The 23,023-nt window shown below is 34.3% G+C and overlaps 1 protein-coding gene across 1 annotated transcript; it reads right to left on the reverse strand.

Annotated features, from left to right (window-relative positions):
- Nucleotides 1–2,440: 2,440 nt before the first annotated feature.
- LOC141646891 (uncharacterized) lies at nucleotides 2,441–9,858 on the reverse strand. The gene is made up of 6 exons (XM_074454881.1): nucleotides 9,542–9,858; nucleotides 7,558–7,779; nucleotides 5,990–6,423; nucleotides 5,236–5,337; nucleotides 4,163–5,151; nucleotides 2,441–4,029 (listed from the first exon to the last, which is right to left on the reverse strand). The coding sequence occupies exons 2-6, from the start codon at nucleotides 7,713–7,715 to the stop codon at nucleotides 2,743–2,745; spliced, it is 2,970 nt and encodes a 989-aa protein (XP_074310982.1). The 5' UTR covers nucleotides 7,716–7,779; nucleotides 9,542–9,858; the 3' UTR covers nucleotides 2,441–2,742.
- Between the last annotated feature and the right edge of the window lie 13,165 nt (nucleotides 9,859–23,023).

Raw genomic sequence — 23,023 nt, forward strand, 5'->3', positions numbered from 1 at the left:
TATATACATTATTATTGCATTGTTATTAGAATATGTTATTTAGAACTTAGTTTCATATCATATGCATGCACATATTTAAATAATATATAATTTTGAATGGATAATGTTGGAAAGAAGAAATATATAATGATCTACTCCTTTGAGGATAACTCCCTATAGGAGTCTCTTATAAATGATCATCAATTGTTAATGGTTGATCAATTTGAGTTATTGAAAACTCTTGATGAAATATTTAAACCTCTACAATACGATTGAAAGATATCGTGATTAGTTCCGAAAGTGGAACATCAAAACTCCTACAGAGTTTATTTGAAAAATGTCAATCCATACATATATGGTTTAGCAAAGAAAATCGCTCAAAGGTATTGGATGAATTATTCAATAATGATCGGATTCATTCTCTTGAAGACAATGAGTTCAAGAAGGAAAGCTACACTCTTTTTCCCTTCAACTAGGTTTTTTGTCCCAATGGGTTTTTCCTAACAAGGTTTTTAATGAGGTAGCACTATAAGCGCATTATTACGCTATAGTCATGTCATCGTGATTGTTGAGATGACAATTATTTTAGACATATAATGTTATGTCATTTATTGAGGAGAAAGTATATTACTATTGCGGTAGTATTAATTGAAATGAAGACCCAAGAGTTATTCTGAAATGACCATATCCAGATTATGATATCCGAAAAAATATGATATTGAAGTTAACAAGAATTTCTATTAATTGAAGATGTGATACGAATTTTACTCGAGAGAATAAAACTCGTATGAGTGCAGCGGAAACAAAGAAAGAACAAACAAGATCCGAACGTACTAGGTACGACCCGATCTGATTTGTAAGGATATTTGTTTCGATTTATGTAAATAAATCGAACCAATGGGATATTTGCTATTGTTAGACCTATAACAATAACAATGGGGATAGACAATGTTAAACTACACCGATAGTCTAACAAAGAGATTAACGCTCTACACCGATAGAGTTAATCGGGTTTTTCACAAGACGACGCTTGAGATCAACCTTTCGAAATTGTAGACACAACTTCTATGTTTTACTTGAAAATACTCAAATAAAAACAATGGTTTTGTTAGGAATTCTTAACTTGATTGATAAAACTTCTGAATAATAAAATTGCCAACAACAAAGACTATAAATAGCCTCTAAAGACCAACGTCTTTGGACCACTCCAAAAGACAACTAATGATAGACTTAATAGCTAATTAAGACCATTAATCTTGGACAAATTAAGGCCCTCTAAATGCAGAATTAAAACTACAAATGAATGGTAATAAACACCCAACTAAATGAGGCATTAATACCCTTTTATTGACTCAAAAGAAATTTGTATCTTGAAGGCCTTGGAATAACTACTCCTTTAGACGGATCCAATGCATGACAATAAGCAAACGAAACGAGCCTTCGACTTTAATCGCATCAAGATGTCAAGTTTATCAATTACGATGAATTATAGTTTAATTCAACGATGGAGAAGTTACATCAAAGCATGAATCGTTTCAAGTTATATCAAGTTATGTAATCATCAGGGGGAGTAAAACACGCGCTGTACTCTTTTTCCTTATCCATGGTTTTGTCCCACTGGGTTTTCCATGGAAAGGTTTTAACGAGGCGGCTATTATTATGCGTGTTTGAAGATTATTGTACTCTTTTCATTTCTAGCGTTTTTTCCCATAGGGTTTTTCTAGTAAGGTTTTTAACGAGTCATCTTTTTCAGTGATGGACATCCAAGGGGGAGTGTTATGAAATATTACACTATAATATTAAATGGATGTCCATATCTTAGAATATTCTAGGGTATATTATATTATGGAAACTCTACCTCATTGTATGTTTATATATACCCCCTCATAATGGAATAATAGATAGTTCTGTCTCTCCCATATTCTCTCTACCTTCTCTCTATAATTCTATCCTCTTTATTTCACAACAGTTCCACATTTCTTAAAACGAAAATTCACAAAGATCTTCCACTTTCCTTATTTGTCTATCATTTGTGGTTAATATAACACACAAATAATACTATACAACCAGTTGTATAATAAGCATTGTACAACCCTATACATTAATCCGAGCTTATATGTAATTTTTCTGAGTTTTGTAAAAGTTTATTTTTTTTGTTTAAGTGTGTGAGTCAAAAACTTTTCAGCATAGCTCAGATTCTTCTAAACAAAACTCGAAAACTTTAGTACACAGCTCGGATTTTGCATCATACAACTGCATACAACAGGTTGTATAATCTACTCATTGAATATAACATATAACCCCACATTCTCTCTCCTACTTTCATTTTCCTCCGCATATTAACACTCCACAAAATATTGGTTCAAAAGCAATGTGGAAGATCATACAGAATAGGGAGTATGAAACATTTTCAAATTAGAAATAAGAAATAAACTTCGTATATGATTGTACAAAATTCAAATAAGAAAAACTCAATTATATAATATTTTATTTTCAATTAAGGGAGACACAATTCGAGTACAACCTAAAGAAAAAGGGATTTAAAACCTTCGTTTTAACCACTATACTAAACCCGTCTTGGTAAAACTAATTATACCTTTGACATAAGCTTACAGCAACTAACATGAATTTATTCAAAAACTAATTTATCCAACAAAATCAAACTGTGCTATGAAAATTTGTCTTAATGACTTTCTTTAGAAAAAAAGTTTATGTATATGGCTGGTTGGTTTAGCAGGCTAATCTTGTCTCTTGTAATTTCCTCTAGGCCGAGATGCGTGGTCGCTGCTCGTTTTCCTTAGGTCTTAGGTCCTCTGGCCCATTCATATACTTAGCCACCAACTTGAGGTCATTGAACTCACTTGGGTTCTGGTTTAACTGACAGTTTATCTTTTCGGGTTCAGGTGGTGAGACCGGCTTCTCACATTGCAAATTTAAGGACTCCTTTACTACTTGCAAAGGGTTACCCTTCCCTTTATCAAGTGGTGGAGCCATTGGCCTTCTGGCTTGTCGTCTAGGAGGTCGTGGGCTTCTGCTTGGGGGAGAAGTAAAGCGAGCGCTTTCCATATTCCTTTGCCCTCCTAATGTCAATGGTATCGGATCCATGAACCCATTACTCCCACTATTCTTACCCAACGACGAAGGGAAGGGACTTGCAGTGGGGAGGGTAGACGGGTAACATGGATGACGAGAGTTCTTTGAGAAGGGAAACCGTGAGCTGGATGGCGCTACCAACCTTTGTGGGCCCAAGGACAACTCTGTGTTTTGCACTGTTGCAGCATTTTGCATCAGACTGAGTAAATGCATTGCAGGAATTGCTTCATTGACATCAACACCACTAGGTGGCGACCTTGATGATGAGCTCTCTGGATTCTCGAAATTTAAAAAGGTCCTGGAGTTCTGGTGACGGAATCTTGAATCATTCAATGTATGAATATTCGACCTTGGAGAGATCATTTGTCGAGGGTTAGTAATTCCCATAGGCATTCGGCTTGGCATCCCTGGTGGCGGCCATACAGAAGACGGTTGAGGTAAACCCTGTTGTGGGGACCAAGCTTGGAATTTCTGATGTGAATCAACAGCCTGAACAATACTGGCAGGTAATCTACTACTGGCAGAGTACGCGTGAATTTCAAACCTTGAAGATACCGGATTTTCTCTAGGAGCACCTCGGACACCGATAAAGTTAGGATAATGGCTCGAGTTTCCATTAACTGTCGTGGATGGACCGGATGGTGGCTTCTGCTGCAAGTTCAGTAAAGGAGAGGACCCAAAAATCTGCATAGGTTGTCCATACTGCCTCACATTTGTGCCAGAAATCGGAGGAGGAGGAGGAGGAGGAGGGCCAGAGGAAACGCGATTATCCACTGGAATATTTTGTCGTTCATGTCGAATCTTAACCATCAGTTCAGCAATTTCCATTAAGTTATCATCACCTGGACCTAGCTCATTTGGTTTGTCATCTGTAGGGATGCTATTGATGTCAATATCGTGTACGCGTCCACGAACTTCTTTGGTCTGTTCCTTTTGTTTCGGAACTGAGTTAGACACCTATGTATATTTTACGAAAAATATGTCAGATTGCAGAAGTTCCGTAGATAATCAAAGTGCATAATTTAAAGTTAAAATTAGTAAAAAAAAAAAAAAAAAAAAAAAAAAAAAATTGCAGGTAATGAGAGCAAACCTGTATAGGCAGATGCTGTGCAGGAAGACGGCATCTATCAGTTGAGCTTGTTGTTGGATAATCAGTCCGTCTCTCGGTATCAGACTGTTTTCCAGTAATAGAAGCATCAACAGCGCTAGGAGGTAATGGAGAATACAAACTGTCTTTCTTTTGAAGCGACTGCTGGTTATTGTTTTCCTGATTCGGATAGTTGCTAAGGAACTGACCGACATTTTCAGTAGAATTTTTCTCAGGATTTCCATCTTTTAGGGTGGTTCCGCATTCTTTGGCCATGTTCCGTGCTAGAACGACACCACTCCCTCTCTTCCTCCTCGAAACCTTGTTCCCCTCACTCAAATGAGCAAAACAGTCAACCCTTTGAGGGAAGTCGTCCTCTGCAGACGACTTCCCTTTTTCAGGACTCAATTTGGGTTTTGTGATCTTCTCCATTTTCATCTTCTTATTTCTCACCTCAACCAACGAATCTTTAGACTTATACCGCCTTTTTTGTGAAAAACTGGACATTTTCTCATTCGAAACATCACTTGAATAAACAGATTCATCTTCGGAATCAGAAATCACAACCTCTATCCTTTTCCGCTTAACATTCTCGCTTTGAGAGCTAGAAGACGATATCATTTTCTTTTTCCCTTTCCCAGGATACTCGGTTTCCTTTAAACTCAGCAACTCGCTCATAAGCCTCGATTTAGGCCTCTTCCTCCGTTCTGTCCCTAAGTAATCCTCGTCATCTTCACTTAAAATAATATAATTATTTCCTGTAACGGTCGCTTCATTATTATGTAACTCGTCTGAAGGCTCATCACTACACTCATTCAAATCTGGTAAGTTTACTGGACCTCGACTGCGACTGCTGGACCCACTACCATTGCCAGCTAAGCGAGCTACTAGTCCATTGGTCGCTGACTCAGTAAAAAGATGTTGCGTCGAAGTTTGTGGGTCCCCTCGACTATATTCATTTGAAGATCCTACTTCAGTTTGTCGGACAACAGCTGATCGACGAAAAAAAAAACATTATTGTAAGTATTAAAAAAAAAATAATCTAAGAAATGAATTCCGAAATGAACTTGGCATACCTTCATTATCAGTAGGACGCTGATTGATTTCGATCTGAAGTGTAGTTTGTTGGAAAGTCTTTTGATCCGAAGAGATTGTCAGAAAGCCATTATTCTCGCGCCCTGAGGAAAAGAAATAGCAGCAAGATTGTCAGAAAGCCATTCTCGCGCCTTCTTTTATGTTTTTGTATACAAATGATTTTGTGAATACAGTCGGCCTTAAAAGGCCTGTAATATCAACTACTCCCTTCGTCTTAATCATTTTTTTACATTTTATTAAAATACCGTCAGAAAGAATAAGAATGATAAATAAATGACCTCAATGGACGCAAACAATTAGGGCAACACCCCGCTTACATAAGTTATAAATCGACTGTCATGGCTTTCCAACATACGGTCATAGGTTTAAATCCCGACAACTCTCTTTTTTTTCTATAAACTACGCAATTTAATTAGGGCGCGAGTATGTATATTCAGTACACAAGCTATAAATCGACTGTCATGGCTTTCCAACATACGGTCATAGGTTTAAATCCCGACAACTCTCTTTTTTTTTCTATAAAATTCGCAATTTAATTAGGGCGCGAGTATGTATATTCAGTACACAAGCTATAAATCGACTGTCATGGCTTTCCAACATACGGTCATAGGTTTGAATCCCGACAACTCTTTTTTTTCCTATAAACTTCGCAATTTAATTAGGGCGCGAGTATGTATATTCAGTACAAAAATAGTCAGTAAAATGTATAATGAATGTGCATGGAAAGAAATAAACCTGAAAATGGAGGAATTTCATCATAAGTAACATGAGCTTTCCCTTTTCCTTTTCGATCAGAAAGTGTATTGGACACTACCGGAGTGTTATTTTTGTTGTAATCGGAATCAGTTGAGGTAAAGGCGGCTTCAGGAATCCGAACTCTAGCAGGAGTATTATTATCGACTTTTGAAGATAGCCCTAACCGAAGATCATTATTAGACGCATTTACATTAGCTTCTTTCTGAGCTTCTTCTTTAGCAGTCCCAGAAGAATCTCTTGGAAGACGGAGGATATCATAGTTCTTGGCTTCGGGAACACAACCACTGCACCGCCACCATCTGGACTCGGGAATGGTCATAGGAGGTAGCTCCTTGGCCGGGTCAATTGATTCATTCAGAGGAAAAGGATAGCAAAGTTTAGGATCCCTTTTCCGGACTTCTGAGACGTATCCACTGCAATATGCAAATGTTTAACAGTTTCGCATTGTCGTAAACCGAATAATCTAATGTGTCACTAAATATTATGACTACTGAGATTATACGTCAAAGAATACAAGTTAATAGAATCGGAAATCGAATAAATTAAGAACGTTACAAATACCCTTTTTTACTGCACATTTTCCATGAGAAAAAGGATTGTACATCAGATGTACTACTCATACTTAATGAGTTTTTGAATTTTTGTGTATTTTTTTAAGTTTTATAAAGCTTATAAATTACATTTTGGTTTTATGACGTCAAAAATCAAATTTTTATAAGTTTATATGTAATTTTTTTGAGTTATAATGTAACTTTTTGAATTAATGTTTAAGTAAATGAACTCAAAAACTTTATAATAAAACTAAAAATTTTTAAATTAAAACTTAAAAACTTTATCTTAATGTTCAAAAACTATATCATTTGATGTAATCCATCAGATGTATAATCCACTTATTGGTTTTTCTTTAGTTACATGGAGGAAATATAAGCTTTAATACTATAAGAGTTCCTAAAGAGAATTGTATGTTACACGCGATAAAAATAAAAATAAAAATAAAAATAATAAACTGTATTCACAGTAATAAAAAAATATCGAGTCTCAAGCGCTCCCGCAAATTGTCAAAATGGAGGGTCAGATGATAGGATGTACATACAAGTGTAAAGTGTTCAACGTAGCCTTAACATTAAGATGTTTTATGTAGACGATAAAAAGAAACACGACCAGATAATGAAAACCCTTTTACGGGGTACTTTATTCTACCATACCCGAACCTAAAGAATAGTCGTGTCTAAGCTTCGACTCCATTGAAAATATGTACTTCCTCCGTCCCGGTCATTGGTTGTCCTTTTGTTTTGGCACAAAGACCAAGAAAAGAGGAGGAAGCCAATTACTAAATGACATGTAGATCAAATTGAGTGTGAATGAGCAAATTGTTCATCAAATGCATTCCTAAAATAGAAAGGACAACAAATGACTGAGACACCCAGAAATAGAAAAGGACAACAAATGACCGGGACGGAGTGAGTATATATATTAGCTCGGCTGAATAAAGTAGATAGGAAGTAATAAAATACGAAAATTGCGAAACAAAAATACTTGAATCATACCGAATAGAGAAATGCTTGCACTTCGTCTTTGCCGCAACATCTTCATTAACGTCAACGCGAGGGTTTGGAACAGTTTCCTGATGCAGTCTTGTGGAACTGAGGGCAAGACTTGTGTCAACTTGCTTGTCTAACTCCATAATAATGGAGTTATTCGCCATGTCGAATTTCTTGTTCACGCTAACGCCACTCTTTTCGAAGCTGTCGTTGAAACTTCCAAGATTCCTACATACGAGCATGTAATAATATTAGACACCTAACATGCACTAGGTCTAATTAAGTTATCTTTTTAATACAACTCGAATGCCTGTATCAAGTGCGGTGCGCACCTGATACTTTGTCGAGCATGTAATATTAGACACCTAACATAACATGCAATAGGTCTAAGTTATCTTTCTAATACAACTCGACTACCAAACCTGATACTGTGTCGAGCATGTAATATTAAGACACCTAACATGCAATAGGTCTAAGTTATGTCTCTAATACAACTCGACTATACCAGTATCGGGTGCGCGATACTGTATCGAGCATTTGTTTTTAGACGGGTTGTAGGAACGGGGAAATACGATACACAATCAAAGTCAAGTGTCGAAGGTACGTGACGATACTTTGTGTAATGATGAACCCTTGCTTGAACATGTAATTATTTTTTAGAGAATCTAAATGTAATTATTTCATGTTAGATAAGTATCATGCAAAAGCAAATGAAAGCGATCATTCGTTAAACTAATTAAAGTTTAACGCATGAAATACATTTATGAACAAATACCTAGTCATATAAACCAAAACTATTACTCGGAATTACTTATTTCTATTAAACTTATAGTGACCCATTCGAGCACAAAATTAATAAACTCCGTAATGTAATTTGTACTTTTGTTTATTTATATCATGCACCCCTTTTATTCCAAAAAAAAAGGGTAGGGTTATGATACGATATATTTTAAAATAACAATTTACGTCTTTCGAGTATAATAAAATAAAATATGAAAAAAAATCAACAGAAGAATATGACATAACACTAAACAAAATAGAATCCTAAGCACGCTAACAACGTAACAAAAGGTTGTATAAGCAATAAAAGGAAATAAACAAGCAAGCAAAAGAGTTTAAAACAAACAAAAATTGTGGCCCCTCACTCAAATTTGTTGACATTTCCTTAGCATTATAACTACACCATATACCATGATTAATTCGTACCAAAAAAAAAAATATACCATGATTAACATTTTTTTTAATAATTAATTTACAATTAATTTTTTTTGACAAAAAAATTCTTGATGAACTAAACTAAATGATTATTTATTTTTAAAGTGAGAAAAGTAAAGTAAACCCTAGATCTAAAGAAATAAGGGCAAAAAAAAAAAAAAACCTAAAAAAATGTAAACATGATACAAATAACCAAATAAGATACACATGAAATGAAATTATATTCCTTTAATATTTAAGTATAGAGAATCTTATTAGGGTTTTGTTTAATTTAAAAATAAAAAAAATAAAAGACATTTTTCACATAAAATATAAAATCAATGTATTTTCCAAAGTTTGTTAGCACCCCATAAAACCCAATTCACACTACACTATTTTACCATAATTAGTCTTGTAATTACCTCAAGATTAACACTAGATAATCAAAAATTTAGGGTTAAACCAAAAAATCTTAATGATCTAAGATCTAGGGTTTACCTTGTAATTAATTTTTTTTTTTAAAATAAATAATAATAATCAACAACTCCACCTATTTTACAAGTACTATTAATTAATATGAGTGTATAACCGATCAAGATCGGAGCTGGTAATTTTCATTAATATACAAGAAAGACATAATAATATAAAGTCAATATAATTAGTAAAGGTACCATTTTTTTCAATCAATCAAAAATGAAAATAAATTCATTTATATATTTTTGAGCTAAAAGTGAAGTTAACTAAAAATAAAAAAATACCCAAAATAAAATAATTGAAGATAAGAGAGAGAACTCACCTGGGTCACCTCAGTAATCTTGAGTTGGATCCAAAACGACGCCGTTTCACCCTTATCAACCAAAAACTTAAAATCAATAAAGATGAAAACTTTGATTGAAAGATCAAAACTTTTTTATATGAATTTGATGGGAAAATTGAAATCAACAAAACCCTAAATTTTAATTTCTAGTTTAGTTTTTGTTTGGTAGAGATATATGAACAAGAAGATGAGGTTCTTTTTGAGAGAAAAAGTTGAGAGAGAAACTAGTGAGAGGAAATTTGAGAGACTAGAAATGAAGAAAGGGGGTAGAGAGAGAAAACCCTCTTTATTACTTTTATTTATTTTATTTTTTAATAAAAAAAATTGTTTTTTTTTTTTATTATTATTTCTTGGCTATGTAGATGATGATGTTATGTGACCTTGAAAGGTGGTTTTGTTGTATTGAACAACACACATCTCTATATGTCTACTTCCTCCCATCTTACCCTCCCTTTTATATTGCAAACAAAAAATTGAATAGGAAATAAATTTGCAAATGGTAATCAATTATTATAGTAACAATAGCACTATTCTATAATAGTGCTACACTTGAATAATAGACCAAATACATTTTTTTATTATGGTATAATATATCAGGTGATCATATAGATCTGTCATCCATACATAACAGTTGAATATTTTACCCATTGAGTAGGTTTTAAGCAAGCAACATTCTTTATCGCAGTCATTTCTTTGCGTTTATTTTATTTACGTGTCTCAACCGTATTTCTATAACTTGTCATTTTAGATAATATTAACATAAAAAAGCTAGATTTTAATTAGTGGTTAAATATATTATTGTAATAACATATTTAACATAATCTTGATTTTTTTTAATTTGTTCTTAAACTATTAAACATTTTAATTTTTTAAATACCGTCTTTTAACATATGATATACGGAATGTAAATTATTTGAGTTAAAGTAAGATGATATTTGAAAGGTTCAAATCAGGTCATGATAACGACTATAGGGCAGGTACACAAATACGGATGAATACATAAGGATTTAAGAAAATATTGATCGTATTCTTTATTTTATTTTTACCATGGTAAATTATTTTATTTTAACATTATGAATTATGATATTGGTATGGATCATGGATGTATGATCTATATCATTATGCATGACTCAAAAATAGACAATAGTGAAAGTGAGAGAAGAAAAAGGGGAAGAAAGAAAAGAAAAGAAAGGCATCTTGCTATATTTTCTCTTATCTGACTCCTACTGTCATACTATAGACGTATAGTGCGTTCTTATCACAATCCATTTACTACATATTTTTTTATTAAAAAAAAACACATAAAAAACACAATTTATAAAATAAGACGGTCTAACATGCTCATATAGTTCATCTATGTAAAAAATATTTATTTAATAATAATAAATAAATTGTCTTTTTATACAATAAAACCGTTTTATAGTGTCAGACCGTCTCACACAATAACTTCGGAATAAAAAATGTTTTTGTTTTTATTATATTATTTAAAAAGTAGAGATAAAAACCCTAGGGTTTGAATCCCACGCGCTGTCTTGTCACAAATTTGGAATCAGATGCACGCTTCCCCACAAATAATAAATATGATTGGAACGTGTGGTTCACGTGTGATGTAAGTAAGTGGTTTATAAAGTGTTGGAAAAGTTGTGGTGGTTTGTCCCACCAACCCTAGATATCTAGATATTTAAAGAAATAAGATACAAAAAAAAAAAAAAGTGAAAAAAAAAAATTAAATGTTCGAAGTGAAAATCTAACCCTAAAATCTGGACCTTTAAATGTGGTTGGGATTAGAATATAGGGTGGGTCTTTTGTCATAGACTAGGGGTAAGAAGTTTGTCAACTTGTACTATTAACTTTTGTTTATGTCATGAGTGCACTCAACAAAATAAATATGATTATTTAGGGTAAAAATTTAATGCAAAAGAATTACCATGGTAAATTTTTGTTTTTGTTATTATAAGGGAAAGAAATTAGGCTGATCATTTTAGAGGAATACCGATATGTTTCGTTATTTGGGAATTGAGATGAGAGAGGTGAGTGATGAACGCCAGAATATGTGTAAGTCAGTGGTTTTTACAATCAGAGACGTTTCTTTTGGCAATTGTGATGACCGTTGGAAGTAAATCACTCGTGATACGAGATCTTGCTGAATATGATAATAAATGTGCATTTTTTTGTTAAGAGATTATTAGAGCAAGATGGGTACAAAATCCCGGTCCAATTAAATGTTAGCTGGAGAACGTATCTGATCTGATTCGATCAGCATTCTTTGTAACATGACCTCGAATATTGGTATTCTTAGCTGTAAAATCATACATTACCAAATTACGACATTTTTACAATTTGTGATCCTGAATAAAGGTAGATTTTGATTTTAAGGCTATTATACTAAGCATATTCCCTTCATTTCAAATTCAATGGTTGTTTTAATTTTAATGTATATATTGATATGAATAGAATTGTTTAACTAATAGTTTTATCACGTACAAATACTCTGTAATAATGTGAAAATATTTTTTGGAATAAACAATAATATGAAACTACAAATTTCTAAACATAACTTATTATATCCCCAACGTAGTTAGATAAATTAAAAGACGACTGATAAAATTTTGATCCACCAAACGATAAATTTTGGATGGTGTCGTGGTGTGTATATACAATAACAGTTTTTCTTAACATGTTAGAAAACTCAATAATAATAGGAACATTGAATTATATAATCTTATTTACGATTGTTGTATACTTGCATAGGTCATTTTTATGAAACATATGCACCCCATCCGTGAATGGGATACATTATGGGTCAATTTCATAATTAGGAGTTAATTATTCTATTTGTTTCATTCATTTTTTTTAAATAAATATTTCCATAAAAGTAAATAAATAATGAAATTGTGAGAATATTTTACATAGAAAGTTATTAAATGGGAATTTATAATTATGATATACATTTGTTACTCGTTCACGTGCATGTGCATCACAAATTTAGTAGTTCACACACATTTTTATTGATGACAAATCGTCAAATCCTTTAACACATGGATAACATCATGTTAAACATTATTGTTCAAATTTATTGCATAAGTTATGAGTTTAATTATACTACGTACTCCGTATACAACTATATATAAATTAATGGCAACATCAGTACATCAGTTTGCCCAGCTTGACCTTATATCATTAACTCGTGATATTAACCCAGTTAGTTGTTCAAATTATGAGATGTGATATTTATGATCTGAAATTAAACCTTGTTAACACTAAAATCGTCATTGTGATTCCCCGTTCCTTTACACCAAAAAAAATACTTCATATTAGTATTAGTATCATTGATCAGTAGATGGATTATACATTTAATGTACTACATCAGATGGTGCAGAGTATTAAGATAAAGTTTTCGAGTTTTGTTTTAAAAATTATGAGTTGTTAAAAAAAATTTGAGTTCATTTACTTAAACATAAAACTCAAAAAATTACATTATAACTCAAAAAAATAACATATAAGTTCAGAAAAATTTGAGTTTGACATTAAAAAAAATGCAATATAGAAACTTTTTAGAGCTCAGAAAAAATACACAGAAACTCAAAAACTCATTAAGCGTGAGATAGTACATATGATGTATAATCATTTTTCTCTATCAGTGATTGAATTGAAATGACACGGTAAATAATCATTTATATATAACATAATAATATGTTTAATGTATTATGGCGTACTCCTATATAATTATGCTTCTTAATTATAATAAGAAAATATTAAAATCCGTCCCATGCATGTAAAAAGTAGGGAGTAAATGCAATCATAGAGCATGTTCTGATCTACGTTGCTACCACGATACGCTACTATTACCGATACAAAATGTATAATCTTGTCAGTACAGTTTTCGGATTATTATATATCCAAATTAAATACTCGTTCCAACAATGTACTCCGTATATTGATTACTACAACGGATTATATTCCATGAAATGTTTAATTAACGAAGAGATCGAAATTCTTTGTCCAACAAGTAGATCTAATTGAATTGTATTGTGAATGTCGCGGGAAGCTAGCTAGTAACAACGGGTAGCAATCTATACCCCAAATATTAATAAATTGGTTGGCAAATTCAACTTTTAATTCACTACCTAAAATTCCTATACATGCAATGTAATAATAAATGCAACTAAAGCGGTTTTGCTCGACTAGAAAATTCTTTGTTAATGCCGTACTTGAAAATTTTAATTTCCTAGATCCCCTTATTTGTTAGCAATTTTTTTTAATTATACAGCGTTATCAGATGGTATAAGTTCATTGCCATTTTCTTAATGAATAATTATGACGAAAAATCATTATTATGTTTGCTTTGTATGCACAAAATTGGTTCACTCATACAAATTTTATTTGAATTATATGGTCATCGACTCATCGAAATAAAACAAAGGTTAGCGATCATAGCTGATAAAATTCATAATACATTTTACAAATTAAAGTCACTAATTTGTACTTTCCGTCTCAATTATTTGTGTACATTTAATTAAAACACAACTCAAAAAGTTAAACAAATGAATTAGACAGAGGGGTTAAGATTCACAACCTGTATGTATCTAACACTCAATAGCATCGACACATGTTAGGTTGTCGCTCGAATTTGAATAGATTTATGAAGAAATCGTGACGATAATTTACAAGAAATTTGGATATTCTCATATTATTATTTTGACTTCGTCTATATTTTGCATGGCGATTAATTATTTCTTAAGAAAACTAAATCATTGTGTTAGTTAAAAATTAGTAAACCCTTATAATTATAGTTTGACCTAATTAACGTGGCTAATCACTAACAGGAAGTCTTGCTGAAGACGGGTCGGAGCAAGTGACGGGTAATGTCACTCACAAAACGGATAGGAGGGACAAGGTGGGGGCACCCCTATGTGCTTCCCTCTCTCCTGTATTTGGATCATTTGTGTGAGAAAATGATATCCGTCACTACAAAATAACGGATACGTACCGTTATAAATGAGATTTTGTGAATCACTAATGTTAATCAATCTATTTCATGTCAATATCCATCCGCCTACCAATTTAACCCGATGATTGAGGTGATTCTGTACTTATTATTATACTAGCAGTCCATATCACGTGTATAGGTCAAGTGAACAAGTCATACGTATAGTTTTTCATATTGATTATTACACGTATATCGATTTTTCTAATATGTATCCTAAATACACATATTAATAAGTTAATTAGATAAAAATTGTTGAAAACGACCCATAAAACGCTACCACTATGCCAAATTATTGATTTTTCATATAAAAGTGGGAGAATATTTTTCGAGATCATGTTTTTATGTCATCGCAAAAAATTGTCTTAAAAGCTGATATATGGGTGCAGTGGTATATTTTTGGGTCCGATATAACGAGCAAACAGATCATTATCACTTTTTAAGGGTTCGGGTCATCATCGATTGGGTAAAGTTTTAGGGCGAGTCAATTTGAATTTGGTTCCCATTAACGAGTTAAGAGCATTAACAAATATTTCATTTCGTCTTTTCAACTTTCCAAGTTAAGTTATAATTTCAGGTTTAGGTATTCAATATGCATGTAGCAATATTTATTTTATTTTTAACTTAAAGTAATCTACTTAAACAATGGCAAATCGATCTATAAAGTTAATTTATCATTGAGTCATATAAATTAGGCCCCATTGCTTCTTTTGGATCAAACTAATCGATCCGAATCGAACTTATAGGACCGAATCGAATCGAACTTATAGGATCTCGAATCGAATCGAACTTATAGGATCTGAATTGAATCGAATCAACTTATAGGATCTGAAGTGAACTTAAATTAAGTGAGGTATAAGATCGAATCAACTTATAGGATCGAATCGAATCGAATCGAACTTATAGGATCTCGAATCGAACTTATAAGATCTCGAATCGAATCAACTTATAGGATCTCGAATCGAATCGAATTTATAGGATCTGAAGTGAACTTAAATTAAGTGACTTTAAGTCCAAAAGAACAGGGCCTTAGTCTTATTAATACCTAACCGTAAACCTCGAGTCTTTTTTTGTGGTGTGTGTGTGGCTGTCGATAGAGAATACTCTTATCAACAAAATGAAAGGGTAAACCTTGTGTCAAGTCAGTTTGATTATTGTGTTCCTATCCACAAAAATACATTTTTTCTAGATTCATCACCAGAAATAAATCAACTTTAGATTTTTGCTGTCACTCGCTATATCGTTATCGGACATGGTGAGATTTTAAAATATTGTGATAAATTTTTCAATTTAAACTTTTTTTATAATTTAATCTCCTCCATATATGAAAGTACACTAGTGGACATTTAACAAACTTGGTAAATCCGTCCGAGTCAACTCAGTCCACACTCCCCAGAAGCCCAGATCCAAGATCAATAGTTCCAACACTTATATAAAAACTCCGATTTATGTTCCGGGTCAATCCAGTATCCCTAAAATGAACCGGTGTTTGGCTGTTTGCGGGTCAGGTCAATAGCAACTACGGAACTATTTGGATCTTCTCAATTTCCTTTTCTATTCTCTTAATAGCAACACAATATCCTTCACACAACTAGCCGTTGCATATCCTCCACATTAAGGCAACAATGTATTCTTTCCATAGGTAAATATCCACTAGCCGTTATGCAATATTCTTCCCGTAAATATCATAGCTAAACTTGTATTATAAATAGGACCTTGTACTCTTGTAAAATACACAGTTGATCAACACACGATATATGCAATATATGAAATATTCCCCAATATCTCGTTTATAACATGGTATCAGAGCCCAGGGTTTAGTCCTGGGTTGTGAGGCGAAGACGGGTCCGAAAAGCAACGACGTTCCCGCCCGACGAGACAGGTTCGAAAAATTGCGGCGTTCCTGTCGATTAATCGAAAGGAGACCTTACATGTGAGGGGGCGTGTGAAGAATCACATGTAGGTCTCCCACATCGAAGAAATAGAGAAGGGTAATCCAGCTTATAACCCAAGGGGCTACTCCTCCCATTGCCAATTGGTTTTGGGATGGAACCTCCTTGGACTTGTAAACTGGACACTCTCTCCTCCTCGACGGGTGCGGCCCAGGCCCGTGTGCGATTCTAACATCTCTCATCCGTCCAGATATTATCCTGGAACGATGTAATGGTCCGATCCTAAATAAAATAACACAAAATTTCATTGAACACGACACGTATCCTTCACTTTGGAGTGACGGATACCATTTGCTCTCACAAATGACTCAAATAGAAGAGAGAAAAAGAAGCACATGGGGGTGCCCCCACCTTGTCCCCCTATCCGTTTTGTGAGTGGCATTACCCGTCACTTGCTCCGACCCGTCTTCAGCAAGACTAACTGATAAAATAATTTCAAATAATTAAGTGAGTAAAAATGGGTTTACGGTCCGGTCAAAAAATCCGCTTTAAACAAGAATTTGTGAAACTATTTAGATTCTCTTCATTTCGTTAAAAATTTACAAAGCGTCTCATTATAGACGGAGGATATCCGTCTATAGCTATAGACGAGCCAAATATCCACTCACTTTAAGCGAAACGGGCTAAATGTCACAACCTTAATGCCAAATGTATGTCACCAGTACCATTTCCATGTGATAAACTACCTGTTGTAGCTTAGAAAATGACACTGGTGACATTTGTCGTTAAGGTGGTGACATTTGACCCATTTTACTTAAAATAGGTAGATATTTGACCCGTCTACCCAGCACCGAGTACTGGTTTTGAGGCGGGGTCGGAAACTGGGTATTTCTGTCATTTATTATGTGGATTAAAATACAAGGGTACGGAAGTATATTTCTATAATTGGAGAGACATGGAAAGTGGTGTTTATTATTGCAAAGTATGACAACCACCAATTTCATTCCGTTTCAAATTTCATATCTGATTTATAGACTTTGGGGTTTTCCTACAAAAGAGTGAATATACCAACAAAACCATCATTATCTAGGTTTTAATTGACAAAAAATAGACAAACATTAATCATGACAAATATAAAAGTTTTATGGGCTCAAATTTGTAGGTTTTTGGAATTTTTTTCGATCCAAATTAAATGTTAGGGATTAGAATTTCATTAACTTGTTTAGAACATGTTTAGCCTAACTTGTTAAAAAAAAGAGTTTTCTAGTAGCGCTTTTCAAAACTAGAAACATCAAATTGTTGTTTCTATTTTTAAGGACAAAAAGATACTGTAATTTTTGATCTTTTAAAAAACTACTTTTAAGTTTTAACTTTTTAAAAAATGGGGTGTTTTGTTAATTTGTGCTTTTTAGCAACAACAACAAAAAAAACTCTTTCAAAAGTTAGGCCAAACAGACACTTAAATGGTAAGTAATTCAAAAAATTTGTTTAAGATGGCTTTATACAACTGAAAACGATTTTTAGCCGTTTTTCTTTAAATTTTATATTTAGCGAGGGAGTTGTTTATGGGAGATTTTTTATTTTTTTTAATAAGGTAAGAAAACTAGGTTGATCTTCTCGGGTAGGACCAACCTATCTCATCATTTCGAATGAGTGCGGTGAGTTGAAACCACCGCCTTTCAAACCACCTCGAAAGAGTTGGACATGAATGTCCAATAGAAGTCATGAAGTCAACAACCTTATTGACTTCATGAAAGCAATGTTTAATTATCACTTCATCGAAGAAATGAAGGTCTAATTTCACATCCTTGATAATAGTAGAGATTTCCAAGGAATTTGCCAAATACTACGAAGTGAGTTAATAACACATAAATTATCACCCTCCACAATTAACTCTGAGATTCCTAACTGTTTAGCGACTAAAACACCTTCTTTTAAAGCGAGAGCTTTCTAATTGTTTATGGGAGATTGATTCTCCCTTATTTTATTGTACACATGGTGATTTAATTTATGTCGTGGTTACTAGTTAGTACGACCCTATATTAAGCATTTAAGCCCTTAAAGAGGATGGAGGTACGCCCTGACTTTAGATTGGGTAAGGCTTACCTTTTAACCTAAATTTTTTGACACCAAAAAATAATTCAATAACTTAAAATTTAAAATGTTAATTTTGATAAGGCCAATCTATGATATTAATATATGTGAAATGATAAAAGGAAGTAAGAAGTAAATAAATATTTAATACATGCATTAATTGCATTGATTCATGTGTAATTTATTCCTAATTTCTAAATTAATACTTGGTAGTGCCAAATTTAGAAGGATATTATATTATTGTTAATGCTCTCAAAATTTTGGTGACCCCAATAATTTATACGGAGTATAGAAATCAACATATGATGCACCATTAATAACAACGATAAATAATCATTAACAAATGCATTGGCGGAGCCAGAATTTTAAGTTAGCGGGGGCGAAAATTTTCAGCGGGGGCGGAGGGATAAAAAATTCGAAAATTTTAACTACAACGTCAAAAACTTCAAACGTCAGCGGGGGCGACCGCCCTTCCTAGCCTCCCTCGCTCCACTAGGGGTGTTAATGAGACGAGACAGCTCGCAAGCAACTCGAGATCGGCTCGGCAAAAGCTCGGTCAAAGCTCGGCTCGTGCGAGATCGGCTCGAGCTCGGACTCGGCTCGAGAGCTAAACGAGTCAAGCCGAGCAAACGATGGCTCGGCTCGAAAAGCTCGTGAGCGGCTCGAACTTGTGTGATTATATAAGATATTGCTCATATTTTATAAAAATATTTTATCATGATTATATCTTTGTATCACGTATATCAAATGTCTCACTGATTTGTCAAATATTTTACATTTAACTTTCGAGCCTTGTTATTGAAAATATCGGAAGAAAAAAAATCAAAAAATTAACCATTATATATAGGCTCGATTTGAGCTCGAGTTTGGCTCGAGCTCGCGTTAAAGCTCGCAAGCTTGATATCGAGCACATTTTCTACAAGCTCGGGTAAGCTCGAAATCGGCTCGAGATCGAGTTTTAGTTCTTGAGCACAAGCCGAGCAAGGCCAAGCTCGGGCTCGGCTCGGCTCGTTAGCAACCCTACGCTCCACCACTGAACAAATGACAATATGTATTATAGAATGTTGCTATTTACGTTTCTTACTATTCTTTCTTAATCAAAATTCGTTTCTAGCCTGTGGAAATGAATTTGTTAGAGTATAAAACCGATCTTGGGAATTCAACTATCAATTTAATCTTCTGGTTAAGATGGTTTCTTTATATGGTATCTGAGCCAGTGTGACCGAGAGGTCACCGATTCGAACCCCCCCTCCTTCCCCCCCCCCCCTTCCAAGTGGAATATTAGTACCGACATGTATGGGGAAGCCTAGTGGCATGCAACTGCATCTATACTCCAAGCTCAAAAGACCTTCATGTGAAGCGGCGTGTTAAAATATAAACCGATCTTGAGATTTGAACCATCAGCTATTAAACCCTGATCTATTGTTTAGTGGTTTTTACCTTTATTTATGTACCATAACTCCATAAGGAAAATAATTAGATAAAACTCTAACTACTTAATCTACGTCATGTCACATTATTTCAAATAGAATTATTCAATTATAAACGATAGATAACGACACAGACTCCCAAATGCAAAGGGATAATGTATAGATTAGGAGTCTTATGGACAACTCAACCACTTGTACGGAGTGACGGCAAGGACTAGCACACCTAATTACTTGGTTGCTGTCACGTCTAGTTTAGATGATTTCAAATTTAATTAGCAAGGCATTTTAACATAAGTTTATTTTAACATATATAACCGAAAGTTTTACTTGTAACCGTTTTAAGTCAAGACGTCTCACAACTTCTTTTTCTTTTAACATTATTTAATCGATTGTGGGTATCGACATATATAGCTTGTGACCGTCACAAGTAAGAATTTGTGTTAACCAAATACTTGTATAAGGTGATTGTACACAAATTTATCATAAAACAAGATCTTTTAGTAACCACTTTTATATACTAATAGGGTTGTGTTCGAATTTGTTTTACAACTGTATTAGTGTTAAACCGTCTTATGTCTTACACGAGACTAAGAATTGTTTATAACTACTTTATTTACTAATATAGTTAATTACATTTGTAGTGTAAAACCGCTTTACACACAAGATTGATCCCAGTTCTTTTGGACTTAATTTCAGCTTAGTTCAGTTTAATTTTTATTGCTTATAAGTTCAGTTTATTTTAATTCAGTTTAGTTTAATTTAGCTTAAATCAATTCAGTTTAATTTAATTTAATTCAACCAGTTTTTGTCCAAAAGAACAATTATACAAATAAATGACTATTTTGCTGGAGCAACAAATTTGACAAATGCAAGATCAAAAGGGTTATAGTAAGGGTTGGCGCACTTCTAAATAAATATTAAGTATGTAGTAGAAACTTTGAGATTTATTTTAGTAGAATAAAATGTTTAATTTTTTTTTTTTTTTTTTTTTTTTTTTTTTTTTTTTTTTTTTTACAAATTTGTAAAGAAAGGTGCTCTGATCTCATAGCCAGTAAGCTGGCCATGCGCTATGCTATTAAGATGTCTTGGAATAAAAACAAAACAAAGACAATGAAAAATACTAGAGAGCCCCCACATTTCCTCAAGAAGGTCCGAGATCAGATGATTAGCCTTTTCCGCTCCTGCAAGCTCATTGATAAGTTGAAGACAGTCTGATGATATTTGGATATGAAGGAAACCCCCTGAAGAAGCCCATAAGAGAACATCACGTACTCCCAAGGCTTCCGCCTGTAACGCTGATTCGGCCTTGATTCGCTTCTGTCGTCTCATCACCTCACAGCCCCTCCAATCAGTGGCCACCCACCCAAAAGCCGCGTCATAATTCCGATTCCAGCTAGCATCAATCTGGACACGTATGACATCACACCGGTCTTGCTTACCAATCAATTGAAGAGGGTACCCCTCCTTTATCTCAGCTTTCATATCATCACGGCCAGTTTCACGATTCTTCCTTGCGCCAATCAATGACCCACTACCCTCTATGAGGTCACTGAGCAGATGAGCCTTTTCCCTAATCAAGCCAAAAAGAAACCCAGAAATAACATGTGAATTCAAGCTCACGTTGTCAAATTTAGCCTTGTTGCGTAGAGCCCATAGGCCCCATAAAACTGTCATGAAAATAACCACCCGTCTCTTTCCGTCCTCACCGCTTGATAAATACTTAATTCAATCAATAATCCAATCAGTGATATTTATCCTCCCTGCATTCTCTACCCTGATTCCTAAAATTGACCCAGCCCAAACCCTAGCGGATAGTGAGCAGTTCCGGAAGATATGTTCAACCGTTTCCAGATTCTCCTCCTCAACCCCACACATTCCACAAGTAACACTTATGGCCAGATTTCGCTTCTGAAATTCCTTCCCCACCGGTAGAGTGTTAGTTAGGATTCTCCAAACCAGAATCTTCCACGTACTAGGGACCGGAAGGTGCCATAAATTCTTCCTACAAAACTCCCTTCCCCTGTCGCTAATCCTAACTCTATCATTCCGTGTACTTTTCCTAGTCATGTAATCATCAAAGAGCAGCCCATATCCACTCTTTACAGAGTAACACCCATCCTTTGTTAGGGGCCAGAAAACCTTATCCACCACCCTCGAAAGAGGAATAGATATCGCCAGAATCCGCGCCGCAAACTCATCCGTAAAAATTGTCCTTATGTAAGGTTCATTCCACCCTCCATTAGGCATCAGAAGGTGTCTCGCCTGCAGGTGCGCCATATTAACATCATTGATACCTAACCAGCAATCCTTTGGATCCGGATACTCGCCTCCCACCCATCTTGTTAGCCAGACATTCAAGTTAGAAGCTCTTCCTGGTTTCCATCCAATACGATCCCAAATCAGTTGTAAACCATGCAGAATGCTGCGGATACCCCACGACGCCCCAGTACCCTTGGAAAGATCTCTAAAGGATGTGAAAACTTCCGTTCCAAATAACTTTCGTCTAAAAATCCTGCTAAAAAGAGAAGAGTCTCCCGAAATCAATCTCCAACCATGCTTGGCCAAAAGAGCTTTATTCAAGCATTCTATATTCCGAATTCCTAAACCTCCAGCACTCTTTGGAAAACTCAGAAAATTCTTACTGCACCAGTGGACATTCTTTCCTAGTTTACAACCCGTCCACCAAAATTGTGCCAAAAGAGAATTAATCTTTTTTGCCACACTTACCGGAATTTTGAAAACCGATAGAAAGTAATTTGAGAGATTTGATAGGACAGAAGAAATCAGGGTAAGACGTCCCGCCGGTGACAAGAAAATCCCATTCCAAGAAGAAATACGTTTGGTAATGTGGTCCACTAGAGCTTTAAAAATTCCTTTTTTTGATTCCTGAAACTCTGCCGGTATTCCCAGATACTTCCCAATTCCTTTATTATTCCTGATTTGCAATGTCCGCAACAGCTTCTGCACCCTAGTCAGAGTAGTGTTTGGGCTAAAGAGAACGCCTGATTTATCCAGGTTTAATCTTTGTCCCGACGCCTCACAATAGTCATTAATCAGG

This window comes from Silene latifolia, chromosome 3, assembly GCF_048544455.1.
Source record: "Silene latifolia isolate original U9 population chromosome 3, ASM4854445v1, whole genome shotgun sequence".
Classification (NCBI taxonomy): Eukaryota; Viridiplantae; Streptophyta; class Magnoliopsida; order Caryophyllales; family Caryophyllaceae; genus Silene; species Silene latifolia.

What these genes read in the sequence shown, in the direction of transcription:
- LOC141646891 (XM_074454881.1), bottom strand. Translation starts at nt 7,715, where the DNA reads ATGGCGAATAACTCCATTATTATGGAGTTAGACAAGCAAGTTGACACA. An exon ending in TGCAAGCATTTCTCTATTCG is followed by an intron (nt 6,424 to 7,557) that starts GTATGATTCAAG and finishes TGCATATTGCAG; the next exon opens with TGGATACGTCTCAGAAGTCC. An exon ending in TGAAATTCCTCCATTTTCAG is followed by an intron (nt 5,338 to 5,989) that starts GTTTATTTCTTT and finishes TCTTTTCCTCAG; the next exon opens with GGCGCGAGAATAATGGCTTT.